Source organism: Myxocyprinus asiaticus, chromosome 12 (genome assembly GCF_019703515.2).
Source record: "Myxocyprinus asiaticus isolate MX2 ecotype Aquarium Trade chromosome 12, UBuf_Myxa_2, whole genome shotgun sequence".
Lineage (NCBI taxonomy): Eukaryota > Metazoa > Chordata > Actinopteri > Cypriniformes > Catostomidae > Myxocyprinus > Myxocyprinus asiaticus.
In genome coordinates, this window is record NC_059355.1 from 2,518,742 (window position 1) to 2,541,502 (window position 22,761).

General features: G+C 39.5%; 1 protein-coding gene across 11 annotated transcripts in view; it reads left to right on the forward strand.

Moving 5' to 3' along the window:
• Window positions 1-22,761, forward strand: part of LOC127449222 (inositol polyphosphate-4-phosphatase type I A-like) — a 111,974-nt gene that overhangs the window by 32,697 nt on the left and 56,516 nt on the right. For 9 of the 11 annotated variants that reach the window (XM_051712505.1, XM_051712510.1, XM_051712513.1 and 6 more), the window contains exons 2-14: window positions 2,513-2,707; window positions 2,847-2,891; window positions 3,687-3,805; window positions 6,527-6,643; window positions 6,778-6,857; window positions 9,622-9,733; window positions 9,840-9,930; window positions 12,521-12,668; window positions 12,763-12,893; window positions 13,836-13,940; window positions 14,337-14,445; window positions 18,749-18,935; window positions 21,322-21,537. In XM_051712505.1, the coding sequence (XP_051568465.1) occupies window positions 2,623-2,707; window positions 2,847-2,891; window positions 3,687-3,805; window positions 6,527-6,643; window positions 6,778-6,857; window positions 9,622-9,733; window positions 9,840-9,930; window positions 12,521-12,668; window positions 12,763-12,893; window positions 13,836-13,940; window positions 14,337-14,445; window positions 18,749-18,935; window positions 21,322-21,537 (1,545 nt within the window). In that variant the 5' untranslated portion in view covers window positions 2,513-2,622. The remainder of the gene's footprint in view (window positions 1-2,512; window positions 2,708-2,846; window positions 2,892-3,686; window positions 3,806-6,526; window positions 6,644-6,777; window positions 6,858-9,621; window positions 9,734-9,839; window positions 9,931-12,520; window positions 12,669-12,762; window positions 12,894-13,835; window positions 13,941-14,336; window positions 14,446-18,748; window positions 18,936-21,321; window positions 21,538-22,761) is intronic. The other 2 variants (XM_051712506.1, XM_051712516.1) reach the window with 1 other exon arrangement.

Here is a 22,761-nt window from a genome sequence, read left to right on the forward strand (position 1 = left end):
AGGCCAAGTTGACCCTCCAGTGGTTATAGCAGAAAAAGGTGAAGGTTCTGGAGTGGCCATCACAGTCTCCTGACCTTAATATCATCAAGCCACTCTGGGGAGATCTCAAACGTGCGGTTCATGCAAGACGACCAAAGACTTTGCATGACCTGGAGGCATTTTGCCAAGACGAATGGGCAGCTATACCACCTGCAAGAATTTGGGGCCTCATAGACAACTATTACAAAAGACTGCACACTGTCATTGATGCTAAAGGGGGCAGTACACAGTATTAAGAACTAAGGGTATGCAGACTTGTGAACAGGGGTCATTTCATTTTTTTCTTTGTTGCCATGTTTTGTTTTATGATTGTGCCATTCTGTTATAACATACAGTTGAATATGAATCCCATAAGAAATAAAAGAAATGTGTTTTGCCTGCTCACTCATGTTTTCTTTAAAAATGGTACATATATGACCAATTCTCCAACATTTTTAAAAAAACATTCAAAAGGTTGGAACATAATAATAAAAATAGAATTACACACATAATAATTATTTTATAAAAAAAAATATTAAGTGCTACTACATCAAAACTACTATGTACCCTTGCATAAGCCTCTTTGTTAAATTCTTAAAATATTTAAAAATATTTCAGAATGCATGATTGTACCTTTAAATATTTATGTATTTACACATTTATTTCACTTACTACATTTTGTAAAATGTTTGTTTATATTCACTTGTACGATTTACATTGTTTTTACATTGATATTTAAAACAAGCACTAAAGTGGTGCTGTCTCTTTAAAGGTGCACTCAGTAATTTGAATTTTGAATTTGTCATCTTAGATTTGCACTGACACCTAGCTGTGTGGATGTTGACAATACTGGAATCATAAATTGTGATTCTTTACCTCACATTACGCTAAAGAAAACATTTTTTCCGGCTTGTATAGCTAATGCGCATGTACATTCTAGAGTTGATTGACAGGTGATGTCTGTATCTAAAAGCTGATTGGCTCTTTTAACTGTGAGGCGGGACTTCCTTTCTACATCCATTGACCGTTGGGCGCTCAGAGCTCCTTGGTTGAGCGTTCCAATTTCTCCGATTTATTTTAGTAGAAGTGGCCTGTCGCTAATAAATTATCTCTGTTTACAGATGCAGATGCCATTGTAGAAATTCACTATTCACAGTGAGCCATGACAAATTTAATCCATGAGTGAAAGTGTCCAATAACAGGGCAGTTACTGAGATTATGCGAGTAGTATGTGGCAAGCCATGTGATCATAACATGGCAGCCTCCATGAGGGGACCCTCTCCATGTAGAATAAAACCGCTTTAAAAAGCTTACTGGTATGACTGAAGGCTTCATCTCATGTGAGTGCTTATGATTTTATACACGTTTCAAAACTATTATTAATTTCTTTACAAGCAAAACTTTTTTAATGAGGAAAAAATGACGGAGTGCACCTTTAAGAGAGCCGGCAGCACAAATGTTTACTGTTGAATGAGCGCGCAGCACACATTAATGAGGGAGAAGTTAAACGGTGTATGAATGTATGATTAGAATGAATCTTTTTTTTTTTCTTTTACTTTTTGATCACCGAATGTAAATAACAGGAAGGAGGTTTAAAAGAGACATGAAATGAAAATGTAGTGTGTTGATCTTGTCTTTGGATGCAATACATGGAACGAAGCAGAAGGAAACTTTTATTGGATAATGTGTATTTACTTGCTTGTACAAATATTTATTCTACACGTTCTCAAATTCAAATCTACAAGCTCTTGAGTTTTGCAAGTCGCAACACTTTTACCTTCTAACAGACAACCAACAGGTGCATTACGCGCTCACGAGACACAACACACAGTAAAAGACGAGGCTGAATCCAGCTATTTGCCAGCTTTTTCAGTAAAAGGATCGTGGTGCTTAAGTTCTTCACCACTACACAACTCAATCTTAAGCGAGTAAAATCTGAATATTTACTAGCCAATGTTTTAGTCGCATAGCGTGAAATTTAGTCACATATGCGAGTGATTAAATCGCAATGTAGTGGGCTGATATAGTACTGTGCAAAAAAAGGTTTAGACACATCTGTCTTAAGATATTATTCTATATCTTTACTGTTTCAGTAGGAAATATAAATGTTAGATTTTAACATTCCTTTTGCAAATGTAATGAAATAGAAGAAGAACAGGGAGCCCTACAACAGACTGTATGGTTCACGCAGAGACCTGATCAGACAGCAGCAATTGAGATCTGATTGCGCTATAGAGACCTAAATCCATAGAACTTCTCTTCGATGCTTAGAACAGCAGACCACTGGTGCCTTTTGCAATTTTTCAGCTCTGAAATTACTGTTATTTTCATAGAAGGAAGTCTGTATATATACAAGAGTTTGCCCATATTTGGAAAAATGTAGGAGTATTGGTAACATTTTACATCTCCTTCTGTCTGTTTTTCTCTCTCTCTCTCTCTCTCTCTCTCTCTCTGTCTCTCTCGCTCTCTCTCTCTCTCTCTCTCTCTCTCTCAGATAAGAGGGGTGGGAACAGCCACAGGAGTGTGTGCTAGCCTGTGTGTTTGGATTTCCACCACTCCTTTTACTCTAACTTCAACACACACACACACAAACATCCTGCCACAATGTCACGGAGTGAACGGCCATGGTCGGTGTACAGGGCAAACACTCTAGATCTTGCCTCTGAGATGCTTGGACTGGCACTGGAAGGTACACAGTATCCACCAACTGGTGTTATGGTGTTCTCTTGTATTGTATTTCTTTTCTGTTTAATGTTTGGGTTATATTTTTGTGGTTTACATATGAATGACATCATGTCTCTCTCTTTCTCTCTTTCTCCTCTGTGTAGGAAACAGCCAAGACCCTGATGAGCCAGTACTAGAGTTCAGTCTTGGTCAGTCTTTGTTTTTCTAAATTTCAACCTTGGGCTGGGTGAAACTCAGTACTTGTCAGCCATGTTGATGTTGTTCAATAAATATCGCAAAATGTATGAAATAGCGAAAACAATTCATTTGTTTCTTCATAATTTAGTTTAAAAACTTCAAAGTGATCGTGCAAACAAATCATTGAATTGATTCAATAAAATGGACAGTTTGAACTGAACTTTATGCAGTGTAATCTAACTCACCAATTCTTATGCCAAGAGCCACTATTAAAACATATCTGTTTTAACGCTGTCATAATCACGAGATACTACGCAATACTAATCTAATGACGCATTACAGTGATGGCAATATATCATGGATATTCAATAAACAGTATTTCCCAGCCCTTTTTCCATATATTTGCCAAGGGTCGCACAGAGATGGCACCAGAAAACATGATCCCTTTATCCTTCAGCAGGCATGACCAGCAAGACTGCTGCTGGGGATATAAAGGTTCAGCTGGTTATCAGGTCCGATCTTGAGACTGTAAATGACATTAAACAGAAGTGTAAATATTTCCGTAAGACCTTTGTGTCCTACTGCATGCGTATGTGAAGTTAACCTCCAAAGCAGCTGCGTTTGGATTAAGTGAGCGCCTCTATCTCTCATCACTTGTAAATAAATAGTTTAACTGTGGAGGTCTGACTACATCTACGAGAACTGACAGTTCACTCGAAGTACGCAGTAGCTCCCTCATATATACAATGCTTCCTGTGGAAAATCTTCACACCATCGTGACCTTGAGTGTGAATTTGTTTGTGTAGTGTGCAGTGAGCTGACCACACCGTCTCTGGACCGGAAACCCAACAGTTTTGTCGCTGTGAGCTGTACCACACCCCCTCAGGCTTTCTGGACCAAACATGCGCAGACAGAGATCATTGAGGTGAGATGGACACAAATATCCCTGTGCTATTCTCAGCCTGGGTCAATGCTCTTACCCAAAACCCGGTTGAGGTTAGGGGTTTGATTAATGGATATTGGTGTTGGTTGCATTTCTATTTAAGGTCACAAAATGCATTGAATTTCAGCAGTACATATAGGCCCTGGTATTAACATCCATCTCAGGTGATCTGATCACAGCTGAGACAGATTACTTTATTGTCCCTCCACCATATATACACTAGTGTAATGATGAATTAAAAACTTGGGAGCGTGGTCCGCACACTGTAGTCATATACAAGAGATGTATGATATACAGTGTTCACAAATCCAATGTAAAGATGATGTTTGGAGTGGAAAGCTTATTGTTAATTTAGGCAAACATCTCTATTAACTGAACTTCAGATGTGCATTCTTTTCATGATCTGAGCAGATAAGTGCCGTATCTTATGCTGTTGTTTTGACTTATTGGAAACATTGATGTTTTGAAATAAATGATGTTACAAAAGTTAGGCAACGTTCGTTAACATTAGACATAACGATTGCTAGTCTGATAAGGTCAAACAAGTGTGTGATTACACAACTATACATAAACCATATCAATAAAATATCTTATCTGTCTTCTATCTTCTGCTCTGTTCGGGGTTTCTTTGTTTTTACAACCGGTGATTCCCCGGAGGTTTGCCGTTTTGAAAGATCCGTGGTCAATTTTTCTCGTTCGATGTGACAACAAACTTTCAGCTTCAGCTACTCCCACACCATACATGCGCTACAGTATCTGGATCTTATTTTCTCTGTGTATGGATAAAGAAACAAAAGCACGCACTGCTTTTCAGCCAGCAACGTCAAATCATAAAACACACACAAGAATGCGGACAAACTTTGTGCATCTCTCTCCCGTCTGCCGCTGTCTCTTCTCCTTAAATACTCCCGTCTCCCCTCGCTGAAACATGAGGCCGGTGTGTCGTGCAGGTGGAAGTCATTCGCCACTTATCTACCCGGCCTCGCTCTGCCCAGACGCCGCTCGGCTCCGCCCTGCTCACCACATACCCCCATCGCCGAACTCAGGTCGGGGATTTCTCCGGCCTGTGACCTACAACCCCCCCCATTTCTTGGGAGGAGCATGGACGGGTCAAACCGACCACTGGGCTCCGCCCTGTGCATGCCTGGGAGGGGGAACAGGGCAAAAGAGAGGAGAAAGGGAAGAGGGGGGCGGAAATAACAAAAGGGAGAGAGAAAGCAGAGCTGGGAGAGAGAGGAGAGATAGAGGAGCTCGCCGGCCCTAGATACGCCGTCGAGTGTTCCTCGGCCCGCTGTACTGCATCCGTCCACGACGCCGTGTGATGGCACTGGAACCCATTGCCGTCTCTTCCGGTTGCTGGTTGATGCAGGGCTCCAGCGCCACCGGAACGAACACTCCCTCGGCATCGCGACCCCCAGTCAGTGGCGAGGACTTCTTGGATGGCGCATCCTTAATCCTTCCCGGGTTTTGGCACCAGTGTAACAATTAACGATGGCAAAGGAGGAAGCTGGGACCGGCTTGACAAACACAGACATTTAATAACACTTTTCAGTGTATATAGAAACAAAAGCACGCACTGCTTTTCAGCCAGCAACATCAAATCATAAAACACACACAAGAACGCGGACAAGCTTTGTGCATCTTTCTCCCGTCTGCCGCTGTCTCTTCTCCTTAAATACTCCCGCCTCCCCTCGCTGAAACGTGAGGCCGGTGTGGCGCGCAACTGGAAGTCATTTGCCACTTATCTTCCCGGTCTTGCTCTGCCCAGATGCCGCTTGGCTCCGCCTTGCTCACCACACATGGTTTGGTACATTGTACATTGTAAATACATAAGAACAAGAGATAAATGGGAGTTTATCAAAACCATTAAATAGGATGGGTAAAACATTTGCACAATAAATATTGCAAATGGGTGAGTAAAACAAGAAACAAGTCCATTGAACACATTAAAATCCCGTCTCCATCACAGGTGCATAATAAAAAATATTCTGTTCACAAGTGATATTAACCTTGATTTTTCTTCTTAAATCACGTCTTCACTGAAAAAATTATCTTAATCATTTTCTCACAGTAAATATTGATACGGTATGTTTGTTTAAATCATCATAGTTGTAATCATGTAATAAGTTATTTTGAAAATGGGTTTTCATAGTTTAAAGAATGAAGAGTCTTAAGGATTGGGTTTGGGACAAGGGGAAAACAATCAGATCTGTACATTTAAAGGCATACCTAAAAGTAGAACAAGCAAGTTAAAGCAAGCATAAAAGTAGCAGAAATATATTGTGAAGGCATGATAACATTTTTCATGTTTAATCTGACTTTCATATAAAAAAAAGAAAAAAAGTCACAATCTGTTTTAATATAAATCAACTCCTTGGACAAAGAATTGCCTGAAGATGAAGAAACGTCCATATGTATGTGCTTTTCCAAATTTGTCAATCTATGGTCATTTTCTTTTAAAGATGCACGTAACCAGCAAATTGTAAAACCATTGTTTTGGAACAATTTAGGATTTATAGGTGAATGCACAGTCTTATGATGTTGTTCCAGATGCATCAGGATGGATTAGCATTTACACTGCTAATGTGATGTGATCACATGCCTTTCTGACTACCGCTGAATGTGGTCTCAGTGATCAGATCATATGTCTTCAGTGCCTTCAAAATGTTAATAAAGAGTGAAATTTCCATCATTGTTTTGCAGGGTACAAATAATCCCATGTTCCTCAGCAGTGTGGCATTTTTCCAGGACTCCCATATTAACCAGCACACACAAGTCAAACTCTCTGTATACGATGTAAAAGATCGCTCCCAAGGAACGGTAAGATACACACAAATCACATACACAACAGATGAGTTCTGATAAAAAATAACAGTTGTGAACCAAAAACACTTATGTCTCTGATACTTGCTCTTTGTTTCATGCCTCTTTATTTTTTTATTAACACATTCTAGATGTACCTTCTTGGCTCAGCGATGTTCCCAGTAAAGGAGCTTCTGCAGGAAAAGAATCACAGACTTGACTTGCCTCTCAGGTGAGCTAACTCAATAATTCTCAAGTGGCACTTATAAATTACATATAGTATATCTGTCGATTTTATGAAGGCAAGCTTTAAAGCTGAAGTGTGTCATTTCTGCGCCACTAGCATCACCAAACGGTTTTGCAAAAATAATCACTGTTTACAAACAGATTCTAGAAAACTCCCCTCATCTTCCATTGGTTGTACAAATAGATGGTCCAACCCCAAACTCACATCATTGGTCGAGCCAAAGTTGCTGATCGGGTCTGGGTAGGCCGCTCAAACAAACTGATGAACGTTTTGATATTGCTACAGAACCACAGTGTTACACGGTGAAAACTACTTACAGATGGCTTTATTATTTCTGGGATTCAAGAAATAATAAAAAGAAAAAGAAAATGCAAATATCACCTTTAAAAGTGGCACTGAATTCAAAAACACTGGATTCAGCACTATTGATAATGTTACCAGTCTGTTTCAAATGCTTCTTGACAGACTACATTACCTCACATCAAGTAGGCTATATTGTTTTTATTTATGTGTTGAAATTGGACTGCAAGATTTGTCCTTTCACAGTTCTGCAAAAATGCAGTCAAGGGACTGATTGAGGGTCTTGCAGCACCTTGATTTATATTTACTACAGGAGCATTAATATTAATCAAAATATGGCATTATGTATATGCTGCTTGCAGTCCGTAACACTAATGTTGTGTTCCTGTGATTTTGACTTGGATGATTTATTTATTTTACTTAATCCAATAAAATTCCTTGACTTTGTTCACATATGGTATATGAAAACACACAAAAAAATTGGACCATTTCATTTTGTTGGTTTTATTTCACTTTGTTACACTCGTTGTGTTCGCGGTCATTGGAAATGAATAGGTTAGACTACAAAATGCAGAAATTATAAGTGTTCTGGAGCATCCCAATCCTTTAGATGAGCATAAATGTGGATGTGTGTTTGCACACAAAGTCCTCAGACATGTGCATACACACACATGCAAATGCATACACACATCATCTGTTGAGCGCCCTCTTGTGCATCGTCTTTTCATGTACACTCTTTGAGGAATATTTCAGTATCTGCTGATCATTTTATGTTGCATTTGGGCTTGTTTGAATCGGGATTGTCTGCTGGAATTTACAATACGTCATGGTTTATGTCAGTGGTTCCCAACCTGGGGTCCAGGGGGGCGCGGAACCTCACACACTTTGAGGCGGACAGGCGATCAAAGATCGATAAAATGTGCAATACCAGTAAGACAGCATGTCAGCTTCCTCGTCTAACTCAACGTGATAACAAAAATCTCAACATAAAAAAAAATAAACAGGTAAAGACTTGACACCCTGGCATCTGTAGCAAAACTTCATGTCACTCAACCAACCAGAGCCTCTTTACACAACTGCATGAGGATGAAGCGCATCAAATATATTCTGTGGAGGTGCGCTGACTGTCCCATGGCCAAGTGCTTGCGAGTTTATTTTTCTTGGATCTTAAACATTAATGGAATAACTGCAACATCATAACCACGCACTGCAAGACTGCGAAAACGTATTAAAACTGCATACCTTGTGGACGTGTTAACGTATTATAATAAGACCATCAAACAGATGGAGGGCTCATGTTTGACCCCACACACTAAGTGTAATTTGTACCAAAATCATAAAAAAATATTTAACAAATGTTATATCACTAACTTCAATGATTTAAAAACTTTTATGTTGTTTTTTGGGGGGAATTTTATTCAGGGGACATATTGTCATGTATTGGGGCAGATTACTGCCATCTGTTGGAGAGAGAGAAAAAACTTTAGACATGAAATTACAACATATAACCAGCAGATGGCTGCAGAGGTCAACTCATTTGCCTGATTATTGCAAACTGATTTTTGTTTTCAGATCTTATGATTACTTATGCGTTTAGATATGTTTAGACATTATCAGAGACATTAAAAAATCATTAATTTTGTCAAAGTTAAGCTTTTTTTGTTTTTTTTTTTGGTTTGAGGTGTTTTGATGTGTCAGTTTTTGCGATGATGCCACATTAGATTTTAGTTATCTATTATTTACTTCAAACGTCCCATTTTTATAACTCAGTGGAAGAAATTAATAAAAATTGTCAATAAAACCAACAGCAATAAACGTGTGTGTGTGTGTGTGTGTGTGTGTGTGTGTCTGTTTCATTTAAGTTCCGCATCGTGGATGTGTTATAGTAACACCCCTTCATTTCTTTGTGTGTGTATTCTGCATTGTGGCTGGTATATTGATGTTATTTGACAAATTAAAGAAAGTGCATGGTTTTATCGTCTCACCCATTCATTTCCAATAGGGGGTCAGTTTTTGTGTGTGTGTGTGTATAGATAGTAAATGTAGGAAAAGTCCCACTGAGATGAAGGGAACCATGTTTTTTAAAGAAGCAAAGTTGAAAAGGGGTCAAAAAAGACCCAACAGAAGAATAGGGTTACAAATGTATACAGTATATAAATGACCGGGAACCCAAAATGTGTTGGCACAAAATGAACACAACACAAGGGTTAAACTTACAAATAAAAATAACTTGGTGGTACATGGATTTAGTTTTTTTTATCTGGAGGAGCTACTTGGTCTAAAGCTTTGAGAATCACTGATCTAACCTGTTTTGTTTGAAGGTGTGAAAGTCTGTTTGAGCTTCCCAATCTTCTAGATGGGTGTCTGTTTAATGCTGGTTCATTGTTGATAAGGAGTACAAGAATATGTAGTGTCAAAGTAGTGACATTTGTGGTCCATTTTTCTTCAGGTCAGCAGAAAATAAGCATGTGGGTAGTATTACAGTCATTGCCTGGCAGCTAGAGGAGAAGAGAGATCAGCAGACACCAATCAAACAACTACAAGACACCATCAACAGCAGGGTGAGCTTGACTACACCCCTATGCTGCTTTCTAAATGCATGTTCACTAGTGTCACTGATTCTCACATGTATGTGTGCTGCTGTTCTTTTACATGTTGTTTCTGTAGACTGTCCTTTCTGTGGATGAGAGTCTGACAGAGTCTGTGGGAGTCAGAGCAAAATATGCCTCACTTTGGAAAGACTCCTTTCTACGATCTGGTAAGAATGGCAGTCAATAGAATAATGGCATCTTTTTCACAGCCCCCAGAAATGTGATTGATTTCAGTAATATAGAAGACAGAGAACAAGTCCTTCCCTTTATCTACAGCTACCCGCCAGACTACCTGCCAGACATGGCAGACATTGCAATACACCGTACTCAGATTTATTATGGGAAAATGTTTACTGTGGGATTACACTAGCTGTTACTGGACATTGTCATTAGATTTTGATCTAATTATTGATCTATTGACCTGTCTAGAAGCAGTGATATACAACCCCAATTCCTAAAAAGTTGAGACGGTATGGGAAATACTAATAAAAACAAAAATGAGTGATTTGTGAATTCCACTCACCCTGTGCTGTATTGAGCACTACAACGCACTATTTCATGTTTTACCTTGTGAATGTAAAAGTTTTTTTAAAACACACTCATTTCAAAACAGATGACTGCAACATGCTCAAAAAGTTGTGATAGTCAAGTGTTTACCACTGTTTAACATCACCACTAAAGTGTTGGGGCACATTTAGCAAATTGAATTTCCCTCCATTCCTCCATTCTGCAGGTCTTCAGCTGCACAATTGTATGGGGCCTTCGTTGCCATATTTTGCAGTTCATTATGCACCACACATTCTCAGCTGGAGATAGGACTGCAATCGGGTCAATCTAGCACCACCTGCACTCTCTGCTTATGCAGCCATGCACTTGTGATCTGGGCAGCATGTGGTTTGGCATTGTCCTGCTGGAAAATACTGGGATGTCCCTGGAAAAGACGCGTCTGGATGACAGCGTATGTTCCAATATCTTTCTGAGTTAATGGTGCCCTCACAGATGTGGAAGTTACCCATGCCATAAGCACTGACACACCCCCATACCATTACAGACACCGGCTTTTGGACCTGACGCTGATAACCACTTGGATGGTCCTTTTCCTCTTTGGCCCGGAGAAGATGACGGCTGTTTTTCTAAAAACTACTTGAAATGTGGACTTGTCGGACCACACATGATTCCACTGTTCTACTTTCCATCTCAGATGAGACCGAGACCAGAGAAGTCTGTGTCGCTTCTGGACAATGTTGATGTATGGCTTCTCCTTTGCATAATAAAGCCTTAAGTTACATTCGTGGATGCAGCAGCGAATAGTGTTGACTGACAAAGATTTACCGAAGTATTCCCGAACCTATGTCATGATATCCATTACAGACGCCTGACGGTTTTTAATACAGTGACTGTTTTTGGTGGTTTTCGCCATTGCTCTTTACGTACCGAAATTTGACCGTATTCCTTGAAACTTTTAACTATATTGTGCACTGTAGAGGCACAATATTATGCACTATATTGTACTATATTATTATGCATTATTATGGACTGCCCAAAATCATTTTAATTTGTCTTTCTATTAAAAAGAAAAAAACTGATGTAACATAGTAACATACAGGTATTCAGACCCTTAACTCAGTACTTAGTTGAAGCACCTTTGGCAGCGATTACAGCCTCAAGTCTTTTTGGGGATGATGTGACGAGCTTTGCACACCTGGATGTGGGCATTTTCTGCCATTCTTCTCTGAAGATCCTCTCAGTCTCTGTCAGGTTAGATGGGGACCGTCGGTGGACAGCCATTTTCAGGTCTCTCCAGAGATGTTCGATTGGGTTCAAGTCCGGACTCTGGCTGGGCCACTCAAGGACATTCACAGAATTTTCCCTAAGCCACACTTGAGTTGTCTTGGCTGTGTGCTTAGGGTCATTGTCCTGTTGGAAGGTGAACCTTCAGCCCAGTCTGAGGTCCTGAGCGCTCTGGACCAGGTTTTCATTAAGGATATCTCTGTATTTTGCTGCATTTCCTTCAACCCTGACCAGTCCCCCAGTCCCTACCGCTGAAAAACACCCCCACAGCATGATGCTACCACCACCATGCTTCACCGTTGGGATGGTATTGCGCAGGTGATGAGCGGTGCCTGGTTTCCTCCAGACATGACACTTGGAATTGAGGCCAAACAGTTCAATCTTTGTTTCATCAGACCAGAGAATCTTATTTCTCAATGTCTGAGAGTCCTTTAGGTGCTTTTTTGCAAATTCCAAGCAGGCTTTCATGTGTCTTGCGGAGAGGCTTTCGTCTGGCCACTCTGCCATAAATCCCAGATCGCTGGAGTGTTGCAGTGATGGTTGTCCTTCTGCAAGTTTCTCCAATCTCCACACATGATCTCTGGAGCTCAACAAGAGGTTCTTGGTCACCTCTCTTACCAAGGCCCTTCTCCCCCGATTGCTCAGTTTGGCCGGGCGGCCAGCTCTAGGAAGAGTCCTGGTTGTTCCAGACTTCTTCCATTTAAGAATTATGGAGGACACTGTGCTCTTGGGAACCTTCAATGCAGCCACATTTTTTGTTAGCCTTTAGAGGCGGTCACACTAGGCAATGAGCATGCACAATTTTTCTGTATTTACAGAAATCCAGGGTCTGTTCACAAATTGAGCTACCCTAAATACCCACAAATTCCATTTTAGTGTAACCGGTGTACTTGGATATTTTGTACATGAGAGCTCTCTGACACAATTGATTTCTCTTGAAAGTTTTATTTTGTCTCTGTGTCCCAGTGTTTGGGGGCACAATGTCTCGTATGTACCGTTTCCCCACAACTGATGGGAATCATTTACGGATCCTGGAGCAGATGGCTGAGAGCATCCTGTCGCTCAACATCCCACGACAGTTCGTCAAACTCTTGCTGGAAGAGGATTCTGCCAGGTGTCCTTAATAATCTCACTCGTACACACATTTATTTATGGTATATGTATCATAGTGAGCATTTTTACATGCATGTGTATTTTGGTGCTCTTAGGGTATCTGAGCTGGAAGAGCTGGGCGAGTTATCTCCGTGTTGGGAGAATCTTCGCCGGCAGATCGTGACGCATTATCAGAGCATCCTTCTGACCTATCAGGACACACTCACGGACTTGCAGGATTACAAAGGTCAGTCAGCACCTTGATACATGCTGATACGTCTTCATAAGACTGAACCCCCAAGTTTAAATTTTACGGACACTGTCAAAGTTTTTTCAGTGCAACATAGACAAGCAGACAGTGAAAAACTAAAATAAGTATTAGTACAGAATTTATAAACAGACAGACATGATGAAATGGACAAAAATATCAGTGCATGTTTAGATTGACCAACAATTAGAAAACATACAGATGAAATGCAAGGATGCATTATGTGTGGACACCCTCTTTCCCCAGTAGTAAACTTTTGCGTAGTCTCTGTTGACTTGAATCTGAAACAGCAAAAAGCTGGCAGTTAGAGTGTGAAATGTAATTTGCCTATATTTTTAGTAAGTTTTAATTCTGATGGTAAGATTGTATAGTACCATACAGTGTGTGCTGTGAAATGTAGGCAAAAAAACACATTTCAAACTAGGGATGCACCGATCCGGTACCTGGATCGTATTGGCTCAAATACTGATATTTTTAACTGGATCAGGTATTGGTCCGATGAGGCTAATCAAAATCTGATACTGTTTGTTAGTCATGGTCATTACTTTCAAGCTCCTAAAATGAAATAAAAAGAACCTTAAAAGCACCAATGAAGTTGTCAATATGACTCATGCATTAAGTCAGCTCCTGCTCGAAACGCTGAATAAACAGCTATTCGTGGCGCAAGTCAAAGGCATCCGTATAGTGCATAGGAAAACAAAAAACAGCAGAGATGAAAAAAACGAAAGAACAGTGCAGAAGAACACAAAAACATGTTAGATGTGAACAGCCCCTTAAATTGACACAAAAACACCCAGATGACCCAGAATTCTACAAAACTTTCTCTAATGACTTGAATGACAGAATCTTTGCAGACTAACCTACTTGAACGATAAAGTGGTATCAAGACATGTTCTAATTCTCTCTCTCTCTCTGTTCTAGGTCCATCATTCAAAGCCAGTAATCTGAAAGCAGAGAGGAAGTTAGAATTTATGCCCACCAACCTTCATGTGCAGAGAATGAGGGTTCAGGACGAGTCTGCCTTTGGTTAACACTTTATTACTTTCGTTCTGTGAACTTGCCTTATTAAGTCATCCTTTAATCACTATCTGTGCTTCCCCCTTTTCTTTATTTCCCTCAATTACTGTTGAAAGGTTTTTGTCAATTTAATCCTGTTTGGCTCTTTGGCAGTTAATGTGCTGTGAAATCAATGTGGGCAATATTGTGCATCACAGTTCCCTGAAACACATATTACAAGTTGCATACAATTACATTACTTACAGTTACACAAATATACAATCACAAATGTCATTGCAATTGCAATAACTGTGTAGTTACAAACTGCAGAGAATAATTACATATTAACCAGTATTACTTAGTTTTTACCTATGAATATGCTCATCTACTGTAAGTTGTGACCTGGATGTGTGTTTGTGTATCTAGATCACACCTATGATGTGGTGACGATAGGGGCCCCTGCAGCTCACTGCCAGGGCTTCAAAAGCGGTGGTTTGCGGAAACTCCTCCAGAAATTCGAGGAGGCAAAGAAACTGTAAGTTCAGTTTAACACTGCCTTGTTATTCTTGTGTGTGTGCATGTATACATGCTTGTTTTTGGTGTATAGAGGAGGAGTTTGTGGTAAATACTTCAGGCACAGGTGTCTGTTTCGATATGTATGCAGTATGTATTTCATCAATTGGCCCTCTTGTGGTTTCAGCTCAGCAGAGCTTAGCTATTCTATCCTCTCTCTCTCTCTCTCTCTCTCTCTCTCGCTCTCTCTCTCTCTCTCTCTCTCTCTCTCTCTCTCTCTCTCTCTCTCTCTCTGTATATATATAATACATTAAAAAAATGTCCTTTTTACAAGTGCAAGTTAATTTCTATTGCAGGACAATAAAACACAAACACATTTTATATATATATATATATATATATATATATATATATATATATATATATATATATATATATATATATATGTTTTTTTTTGTTTGTTTGTTTTTTAAATCACAAAAATGCTTTTTTAAATGTAAGATTTTAAATTTGAAAGCACACTGATGTTTAGACACTCTACCATAACTTCATCATTTCATATCACACACATGATTGGTTATACTGTACTGTAATTATACTGTACTTTTTGATGATGTAGATTTATTGTATAGGCCTTTTTTTTTATCATTGCCCTCATTTAAGCCTAGTGGTTATAACTTCTCTCTGGGCTGCTTTTGTTGGTTTGCTGGTGTTATAGTAGTAGCAATTTATTTATTTATTAGTTATATATATATATATATATATACACTACCAGTCAAAAGTTTTGAAACACTTACTCATTCTTTATTATAATTTTTTTTTTTTTCACATTTTAGAATAATAGTAAAGTCATTAAAACTATGGAATAACATAAATGGAACTATGGGAATTATGTTGTGACTAAACAAAATCCAAAATAAATCAAAACTGTGTTATATTTTAGCATCTTCAAAGTAGTCATCCTTTGCCTAGAATTTGCAGACATGTACTCTTGACATTTTCTCAACCAACTTCTTGAGGTATCACCCTGAGATGCTTTTTAAACAGTATTGAAGGAGTTCCCATCTATGTTGGGCACTTATTGGCTGCTTTTCTTTATTATTCGGTCCAAGCCATCCATTTCAAAAACTTTTAGTTTTATAATGAAATATATTAATATGGTGGCACAATTATATTTTTGTGTACAAAACTAATTTCAAACATTTAAGCATACGCCTTCAGATCAAAAGATTTTTAAGATCATGAGAAACATTTCAGTCAAGTGTTTCAAAACTTCTGACCGGTAGTGTGTGTGTGTGTGTGTATATATATATATATATATATATATATATATATATATATATATATATATATATATATATATATATATATATATATTAGTCAAGAGTTTAGTTTATTTTTCATAATTTTTCACTGCGTTTTTGCTTTCTAATCAGCATTTATGAGGAGGAATGGTGAGTTTGTTTGGTATTATTTTTGTTTGTTTTTTGGTGATTGGTTTACATTTTCTGCATGAAAAAATTTTCATTACTCCGTGATTCTGTCATCCATCACTGTGCACTCCTCTACTATTATTGGCACCCTTGGTAAATATGAGCAAAATAAGATTGTGAAAATTGTTTTTTTTATTGTTTATCTTTTTGATCTTTCATTCAAAATATTCACAAAAATCTCAACTTTAATTGAAGTAAAACAATTGAAGGGGCTGGGGGGGAATCTCGTAATTAAATATTTTTCTCCAAAACACGTTTGTCACAGTTATTGGCACCCCTTCAAATTCTTATAAGTAAAATATATCTAAAGGATATTGCCATTCATATTTTACATTTTTTTAGTACATCTAGGTGACTAGGAACATTAAATTGTTCAGCCATGACTTCCTGTTTCACAGGGGTATAAATATGAGGTAACACACAGGCCAAATTCCCTTAGTAATCCATCACAATGGGTAAGACCAAAGAATATAATTATGATGTGCAGCAATAGGTTGTTGAGCTTCACAAAATGGGAAGTGGCAAAAAGAAAATAGCTAAAGCATTGAAAATACCCATTTCCACCATCATGGCAATAATTAAGAAGTTTCAATCAACTGGAGATGTTAAGAATCGACCTGGAAGAGGACGTGTATCTATATTGTCTTGGTGAGGAGGATGGTTCGAGTGGCCAAAGAATCTCCAAGGATCACAGCTGGAGAATTGCAGAAATGAGTTGGGTCTTGGGGTCAGAAAGTCCCCAAAACCACAATCAGACATCACCTACATCATCACAAGTTGTTTGGGGGGTTTCAAGAAAAAAGCCTCTGCTCTCATCCAACAACAAGCTCAAGCATCTTCAGTTTGCCAGACACTACTGGAACTTCAAATGCGACTGGGTTCTATGATCAGATGAAACAAAAATAGAGCTTTTCTGCAGAAACACCAGAGATGGGTTTGGGGCACACAGAGAGGTAGTCATATGGAATAGTACCTCATGTCCATGGTTAAATATGGTGGTGGATTTTTAACATTGTTGGGCTGTTTTTATACCAGAGGTCCTGGACTTCTTGTTTGGATACATGGCATCATGGATTCCATCAAATAACAGTAGATACTAAATCAAAACCTGACTGCCTCTGCCAGAAAGCTTAAAATTGGCCATGGTTGGATATTTCAGCAGGACAATGATCCAACACTCATCAAAATCAACACAAAAATGGTTCACTGACCACAAAATCAAGGTTCTGCCATGGCCATCCCAGTCTCCTGACCTGAACCCCATAGAAAATGTGTGGGGTGAACTGAAGAGGAGTGTCCACCAACATAGACCTCTGAATTTGAAGGATCTGAAGAGATTTTGTATGGACGAATGGCCTCATTAGTCATTATAAGAGAAGACTCAGAGCTGTTATCTTGGCAAAGGGAGATTGCACAAAGTATTGAATAAAAGGATGCCAGTAATTGTGACACATGTATACGGTATTTGACAAAAATATTTGTTTTTTGATAGAACTTGTGTTGTGTTTGATATACTTTAGGGGATAGATTTCTGTGAAAAATTTGAATGAAAAATCAAAATGATAAACAATAAATAAATTTAGCAAGGGTGCCAATATTAGTGATGGGCACTGTATATATCTGTGCTTCCTGTTGGATCTTTCCACATCATTAAGAATCTTTGGTCAGTTGTTATTCTTCTAGTCTGGTCTAGTACAATAACTGGGTGAAACTCACAAAGACATGTCCGGATCACATTTCACACTGAAATCAAAAGAACACAACTGATATTTTGCATAAAGAAAACTGTAATACAACAATGAAATGCATTCTGTTTGGTCATTTTTTTTCCCTCCCTTTTCTCCCCAATTTGGAATGCCCAGTTCCCAATGCGCTCTAAGTCCTCGTGGTGGCATATTGACTCACCTCAATCCGGGTGGCAGAGGATGAATCTCAGTTGCCTCCACATCTGAGACCGTCAAGCCGCACATCTTATCACGTGGCTTGTTGAGCGCGTTACCACGGAGACATAGTGCGTGTGGAGGCTTCACGCTATTCTCCGCGGCATCCATGCACAACTCCCCATGTGCCCCACCGAGAGTGAACCACAATATAGCGACCACGAGGAGGTTAACCCATGTGACTCTACCCTCCCTAGCAACTGGGCCAATTTGGTTGCTTAGGAGACCTGGCTGGAGTCACTCAGCATGCCCTGGATTCGAACTCGCGACTCCAGAGGTGGTAGTCAACGTCTTTACTTGCAGAGCTACCCAGGCCCCCTGTTTGGACATTTTTTTGTTTATTTTTTAAATCTGCATAAATTAAATTCAATACAACAAATTCTACCACGATGCATAAATGATTCACAATTTAAAAATCTAGCCTTTTTTTTTTTTTTAGGGTAGTAAAAATAGTCTTGGTTTTATACATGCAAAATATAATTTCTTCTTTTCAGTTTTGATTTTAGGGTGAAATATGAACCGGACATGTTCTTTTCAGGTTTTGTGAGATTCACCCAACCATACATGGTTCTGGAAATGGTGCTGTCTGTTCAACGAAGATGGACGGACACACTCCACTATTACCGTTGCTCTGTCATCAGAGAACTGAAGGCACCATTCTCCTGGAGCACAGTTGACTTTGTTGTTTGTTCATCCCTGAGCACTTCTCTTCCTCTGTGCTTTAAAAAAGCAAGATTGATGACCCAAAGTGTTTGGTGCTTCTCAAAGTCTGTGGAGCATCACTGTCTGAATGAAGTGCACTCTCATTGTCTGTTGTTGTGCACTAATGTAGTGGTCTGTGTATGCTTGCATGGTGTGTGTTGAAGTAATCAAGTTCTTTCTGGCCCCGTAGCAGTGCCCTCTCCAGCTCCCAGTCCATCGTCTATATCCCTCAGGATATTGTTCGTGCCAAAGAGATCATCTCCCATATCAACACACTCAAGACTCAGGTCAGCTACTATGCTGAGCGCCTGTCCCGCTTTGCAAAGGAGCGTTCCGCTAATGGCATGGAGAGAACCCTTGCCATCCTGGCGGATAAGGTGGGTATCAGTAAGCGTAGAGCTCAACAGACCTGATTTATTAACTATAACTTTTAAACATTGAAAGACAAGCCTACTGTTAGCTCTAAGGTTGGTAATCGATTTTATATGCTTCTGTTGAACCCGTTACTCCATGTTTTTTCAATGTAATAAAACAAATAAAAAAAAGTCTTTAGTAGCGGAATTCTCGGTGATGATCCTGTCCGTGATCCTGAGGAGGAAAATCCACCAATAAGAGTCATGACAAACAAACAGCGGCAAAAAAGCTCTTGTGCAACCAACCATTTGTAAATATCTGAATATTTTGTAATAAAATTAAGATATAGTGTTTCTAAACTTATAATTAACAACTTTAAATCAGTAGTGTTAAATATTCCCATTTTTTTTAGTTTGATTACGTCAAATGCTTCATGGGATTGTCGTTCATTCCCTCATTAAAAACATTAAGGACACCGTCTTATACCTTTTAAAGGGGTCATTACATACTCTTCAGGATTAGCATATAACCCACATCCAACACATTTCACTGAATATATTAAACTGTTCACTCAAGCAGCACCATAAACTATCAAACAGTCATGACATATGAAATATTCATAAACGAAATGGTTCACTTATGGTTTTGGCTTGAATCATTTTGTGACTGGTTCACAAGCAATCCATGCTGAAATGTTTGAATACACAAACGTAATACAATCCATGGTGATGTTGGGTGCTTCAACAGGCCATAGCAGAGATGCTGGTCTTCACATCTCACATTTTCCGTGTTTGTTTACACACAGAACAGCATGTGTTTCTCCCAGTCAGTGACAGCAGCAGAATGCTCAGACCCCCTCTGAAACCTGCTAACTGACCAGCCTGGCTAGGCTTGGCGACCAGCAAAAAAACCAGCCAACCAGCTTAAGCTGGTTTTAGCTGGTCTTTTCAGCAGGGATGTACAGCAGGGTTCTGCAACATTTTTGACATGAAGTGACATTTTTAAATTCCCCTGTATGTCCCTGTGCCAAACCTCCTCCAAAAAGAAAGAAAAAGACAGACAGATAGATAGACAGACAGAAAAAATGACAGACCCTGTCCACGCAGAATAAAACAACTTTTATAAGGTTACTTTTATAGAGTCTTCATCTCATGTGAGTGATCGATTTTATATATATATTTTAAAATGACTGTTGATTTCATTGAGTAAAAATTTGTAATGAGGAAAACAGTGACTGAGTGCGCCTTGAATTATGTTGATTTGAGAGTCACGGTCTTGTGTGTCTGGAACGTTAAGGACCGTGTATGCCATCTTGATAATCTCAGCGGTAACTATTTATTTACACCAGGCAAGTAAGCTATTGTTCTGAAAGCAGGCTGTCATCTGCTCAACCGCACAGCATGACCAACTTAAAGCAGACGCATTTACTCATGCGGCCCTCTACTGCAGTGCTGCTGAACCTGATGTCTGTCGCGCATTGAGCAGCTTGTGATGAGCGGTGGGCACGTGAAGGGTTTGTCCGGGCTGCGTGCTTCTGCTGACTAGCGCAGTTTAGTCACACTAAGATTTGGCATGCAGCTGCAAAGGATTTCAACATGTCGATAATTCATACTCCTGTCTCTTGCTGTTGCTCACGTGCGAGTGAGTGATTATTACAAATGCCACCAAGATGAATCAAACAATAATTTGCGGTACCACCGCGGACCCCCTGTTGAAGACCCTTGGTGTAGATGAATCTCCCATGACAGGCAGTCATACGCAGATGTATGAGGTCCTTGTGACGTAACAAGTTACACAAATTCCAGACAAGCCATTTCTGGAGGTTGGTTTAAATAAATGCTCTTTTTCAATTAAGGAGAACATTTTCAGTTCTGAATTTTATTTTTTGATAGTATGATGATCAAAGAAATCAAGGAAAATTTGATTCCTCATGTCATGACCCCTTTAAATCAAAGTGTTGCGATTGCCCTCGAATTTGTTGGTTTGACTCATGGTTTAGAACTCGTTGATGAAGCAATTTATAAAATCCCTAATGAAAAAAAAAATACTTGCTGAACCAAGATGTCTGAAAAAGTTTGCGGAACTGTTGCACTCCATAGTTACTGCTCATTCAGTAGCACCTTCAGATTTTAACCAAGGCAGAGATTAATTTAGTTATAAATTGTGTCAATTAAATTACATGTACTTTGTGGACAAAACAAACCCCACAGAAACCATTGTAAACCTCATAGCCTCGCATAACTACACTTTTAACTATCTGGTCCACTTTAAAGCTTAATCTAAGAATTGCCCAAGTATACAGGATAGGGGGCCAACATGTAAAGTGACCAACAACGGTTTGCTTTGTATGTAATGTCTAGGGAAGCCTATATTTTAGTCTTTAAACTGTTCTTTCTCTCTCACTTTCAGACACGGCAGCTGGTGATGGTGTGTGACTGTAAGCTGCTAGCATCTGCAGTGCAAGCCCTGAACGCAGCCAGACCAGAGTACATCGCCTCTAAAAACTCCCCATCGGCTGACTCAGAGCAGGTGATGCTGAGGAATGATCAGGACACACTGCTGGCCACGTGGAGTGGCAGAAACAGTCGCTCGTCTCTTCATGTTGATTGGCATGAGGAAGAGTGGGTAAGACAGAGCTAGGGTGACCAGATTCCTGCTTGTGGAAAACGGGACAGCCCCCTCCCAGCAAATATGAAATTGACTTATCCTTACCTAGGCGCAGATCAATGTGAAGTAGAGGGTGCATCCACATCTGTAACTGTTGTTACCTTGTACTTTTCGCTGGCAGCAATTTTTTTCATTGTGCGCTTGTCTTTCAAGAGTTTATCGTAAAATGCAGAGCAGTCCAGTCCAAAATTAAGATGTATGAAAACCATTGCCTTCATGACTGTTACACTGAGTCGAGATTTATCCGGTGTCCATGCTGCAGGCATAAAACAAACTCCATGAACTTGGCTAAGACCCCGAAGTTGATGGTCTTGCTCTCCAGCTCACAAAAAATGTCTGTCCATCTCTCAGACATGGCCGTCTTGTTTATGTTCCATTCAGTGTTAGGACGAGTGACAGTGTTTTTCACGTAAGCCCACTCATCAAAGAGTGTGATTTTGTCAATTAAACTGAGAGTGGGGATTCTGGAGTAGAAGTGTTCGATGCCTGAATCCATTCTGGGATGTCTCTCAGTAGGGCCCACTCAAGTGTTTCTGTGTTCTCCAATGAGCGGCTCCAATTTTGGAGGTAATCCACTGATGCTGAATAAAAGTTTCTCACTGCACAAAAAGAAATCATCCGCTTGCATGTCACCAGCTTCAACCAGGGCATCCAACTGCTTTTTAATGTCAGAGGGTAATTATTCCTCCAGCCTGGCCTGTAAGACATTTCTCTGGTCATGAATGTGCAAAACTATGGCCGTGCACAACAGAATGATAAGCAAAAAGTCCTTCACTTGCGTGCACCTTGTCAGATTCAGAACTTTGCTTCACAAAAACATCGCTAACACTTAGTGTGGTACTTTTACCAGTATTCACATGCTTTTTTGTATGAACATGCTGCGTGATGTCGTTGCGGCCTCCATGGGTGATGGAAAAGCAAGCTCCACAAATCTCTTTTATAAGATCCTCATTAAATGTACATGCATGCTTCCTTGACATTTTTCCAGCTGCAATTCCATCTGTGTGCTCTTTCAAACTGACTCTTCAATCAGTTCACTAACTGGACATCTATTGATAGAGGATTGTGATTGGATAGTTTAATCCAATCATGTACTTCAAATAACACAGTGCGATTTTATTGGTTTTACAAGCTGTATCCTTGACTGCCTTTGATTAGAATACTCACGTGACTGAGAAAGCT